The sequence below is a fragment of the Triticum dicoccoides genome, chromosome 2A (genome assembly GCF_002162155.2).
Source record: "Triticum dicoccoides isolate Atlit2015 ecotype Zavitan chromosome 2A, WEW_v2.0, whole genome shotgun sequence".
Taxonomy (NCBI): Eukaryota; Viridiplantae; Streptophyta; class Magnoliopsida; order Poales; family Poaceae; genus Triticum; species Triticum dicoccoides.
Window position 1 is genome coordinate 640,688,362 of NC_041382.1, and position 3,459 is coordinate 640,691,820.

A 3,459-nucleotide genomic window follows, 5' to 3' on the forward strand; every position below is an offset into this window, starting at 1 on the left:
AGCCTTGGATTTGGACTAGGCTCCACATTAACATCCGGCCAAAGTAGGACACCGCATAATTTTCTTGTGGAACGTCAGTAGTAACCTTTCATCACCGCAACGTTTAATAGGATTATCTGACGGCACAGCGTTAGGACAAAACAAGCATTGTACTTACGTACGCACTCACTTCGATCGTAAGCTATACACCTCCACACAATTCCGTATGCTCCAAACTCTCGACAGGGAAACGGAACCCCTCTGGCCTCCTCTGGCCCAGACCATTTTTTATCAGGTGAGACTGTGAGAGCGTGACGTCTCTTTTTTTCCTTCTCATCCATCTCGCCCTGCCCGCAATGGAGGGCGGGTGATGGCGGGACGGCGACCGGTAGGTGCCCTGTCAATTCCTGCCGCGATTCGTGCGTACGCATGTAGACACGGACGTAGCCTGGGATCGGTTATACAACAAATAAACCGGAGCGTACACGGCCAAAACCCGAGCCCAAGAGATCCAGTTGTTTACTCGCGGCCCGATACTCGATCATTTTGTTCGCTGTATGGCCGAGGACGTGTTGGTTGCTGTATGGATTTGTATGTACAGATGGGAAATGTCGTATCCTGTAGCGGTCGCGGTCGCTTCTTTTTGATGGGCAGCGACCCGGCGAGAAAGGATTCCGGATTTCTGGCCCAGGCCGCGCCAGATCTCCGGTTCCAGGCCGTCGCACGAGCACCACAGACCGCAGCCCTCTCGCCCGCACGGCGCACACGGCACACACACGACACGATCGCGGGAAGCCCCCGACACCTGGGCAGCCCCTCGGAGCCATCATCATTGCCCCAATAATTCACTCCCCGCACCGGACGCCGATCGCCGCCACCACCACCACCAGTAGAGGGCACGCCGCGCGCCAATAATAGGGGCGCGAGCATGGCGTCCCAGCGCTGAAACACACCGCACGCTGGTTGGTCAGTGGCCACTGGCCGGCCACCGCACGCGCGCACCCACGCTTCCATCGAGCACGAGCACGCCGATGTCCATGCGCGACCGCCGCGCCTCCGCCGTGTCCCCGTCGCTGCGCTTCCTCGGCTTCATCAAGCAGCCGGATGACGCCGGCGCTGCCGACCAGGAGCTCGAGCTCGACGAGCGCGACGTAGTCTGGTCGTCGTCCCCCTCCTTCTCCTCGGCCTCCACCGCCTCGTCGCCCTCGCCCACGCCGTCCCCGTCCGGGGGGAGCCACCGCTGGCCCCTCTCCTCCCGCGCCTTCCCGTCCGGCGGCGCCGGCCTGTCGTCGCTCATCGCCGACGAGGACAGCCGCTCGCCCAGCGCGGCCATCCCGGCCGCGGCCCGACGGGAGAGGCAGCCGCGCTCGCAGCCGTACCACCAGTCTGCGCCGGTGGCCGTGCCTGCCTGGTCCAAGGCGACGGCGGACAGGCGACGCCGGGAGGCGGAGCAAGAGGCCGCTGACGAGGAGGACGAGGAAGACAACGAACTCATGGTGCCGCCGCACGAGATGGCCGCGCGCCGGGCCGCGGCGGCGGCGTCGGTGATGGAGGGCGCCGGGCGGACGCTGAAGGGGCGCGACCTCCGGCGCATGCGCAACGCCGTGTGGCGTACCACCGGCTTCCTCGACCTGTGAAAAAGGACGCTCCTTTGGAGGTTTCTCTCGCTGCCCACGTCACTCCAATTCATGGTGTAGTATTCGTTACAGAAAATGTGGATCTTCTGTTGCTACGTTTGGGATTCTAGGCGAAATATTTTGATGTATGTACTACTAGTAAATTAACAAGTGGTTATGTTTTTCTAGAAGAAAAGATGCTGATCACGGAGCAATCAAATAAGGTCTAAATGGCTGGATTGAACTTGCAACTAACCACAATAGCCACTGGCATACAATTGCTTTATGATCTGTACATTTTTTTCTGTAAAAAGATACTTCCTTCGTCCCAAAATGTGAAGGGAGTACTATCTCTATTCATTTTTATAAGACGTTTTAGACTTTCAGACACTGTTTAAAATAGTACAAAGCAAAACTGTCTAAAATGTCTTATAAAAACAAACGGAGGAAGTACTTACTACCAAGCTTCATTTAGAAGGGGAGAAAAAGATTTGCAAAAGGTAAGTAAAATGTATTGCATGGTACAAACACGTATGAGTGTAAATGTTGTACTCCCTCTGTTTATTTTTATAAGACGTCTAGACAATTCAGACAGCCCACAAAATAGTTCTGTGTCAGCTGTTCAAAACGTCTTATAAAAGTGAACGGAAAGAGTGTCTATTTTTATAATTGGAAAGACCACAACACATTTTACCAGTCGTACGTGTACACTGTGATTAGCAGAGTGCTTTTATCTGATGTTGCAGTAGTACTCCATCCAGGGTCTCCGTTACCAGCTGCAGGTGAAGAATCATCTTTCTCATTGGCACACTCTAATGGATTTGGTTTACAATAATGTTGATGCTAGTTTTGATCCTTTTACTGCTAAACCCTGTTTTGGTGCTATCATTCGGGACAGCGCTGATTGCCTTTTTTCTGCTTGGAATTGACTGGAAGGCTGCTCAGATGGAACCGAAGTTAAACTGCTATCTTGTTGCAGAGCATCTCTGATGGTTGTGAGATAACTGTTGCTAAAATTTGCTAGTTCTTTTTCTTTATAAAGATGGCTCTCCCTCCGATTTCATTTAGTAGAAACTACAATGTCTTAAATCTAGTAGAATAAAAGAATAAAAGCAGACTATATATGACCTAGAGCATCCGAAGATCCACCTTCAGCGCATCATCAATAAGGCTTGTACTCATGGATATACCCATACCCTACCCGTTTATACTCACATGTGAACCTTACCCGTGAAGTGTGTCGTGAGCTTGTGAACCTATGTTAAAGTTGTCTCCAATTGTCAATTTAAATTAAGATAATTGTTATGTATTCATCTATCTGTTATTGAGTTGAGATAAATATTATTTTTGATCAAATGTGATACCGATGAATGTAAAATTGTGAATATCGTGTGTACTATTTAATCTAACCATTGGGTACCACATGTGAATTTGGTATTCTTTCGATATTTTGATAATATGTATGTTGTTGCTTTCTTTAGAGATGTCATGTGAACATCAACTACATGACACTTCACCATGCTTGGGCCTAACAGAAGGCATTGTGGAGTAATAAGTAGATGATGGGTTGCTAGAGTGGTCGTATCATCAAAATTAGTCTAGACGGGGGTGATTAGACTACTTGACCAAATAAAAATCTGACATTTTCCCAATTTTAGTTGTGGACAGATTTTAGCAAATCTAGCAAGTCAACCATCACCCTACACACGCAATTCTAAGAGTATAGTAGCAAAAAGTAAGACATTGCACATGTAAGTAAAGGAGAGGTTTGGAGAAGGCAAACACAATGGGGACATGGTAATTTTTGGCGTGGTTCCGATAGGTGGTGCTATTGTACGTCCACGTTGATGGAGACTTCAACCCA

General features: G+C 49.8%; 1 protein-coding gene across 1 annotated transcript; it reads left to right on the forward strand.

Moving 5' to 3' along the window:
- The first annotated feature begins 725 nt into the window (after nt 1-725).
- LOC119355923 lies at nt 726-3,052 on the forward strand. The gene has a single exon (XM_037622809.1). It carries the CDS (start codon nt 1,011-1,013, stop codon nt 1,614-1,616), a length of 606 nt encoding a protein of 201 aa, XP_037478706.1. The 5' UTR covers nt 726-1,010; the 3' UTR covers nt 1,617-3,052.
- The last annotated feature ends 407 nt before the right edge of the window (nt 3,053-3,459 follow it).

Bases quoted from the DNA above. Each gene is read 5' to 3' on its own strand.
- LOC119355923 (XM_037622809.1), top strand. From the start codon at position 1,011: ATGTCCATGCGCGACCGCCGCGCCTCCGCCGTGTCCCCGTCGCTGCGC.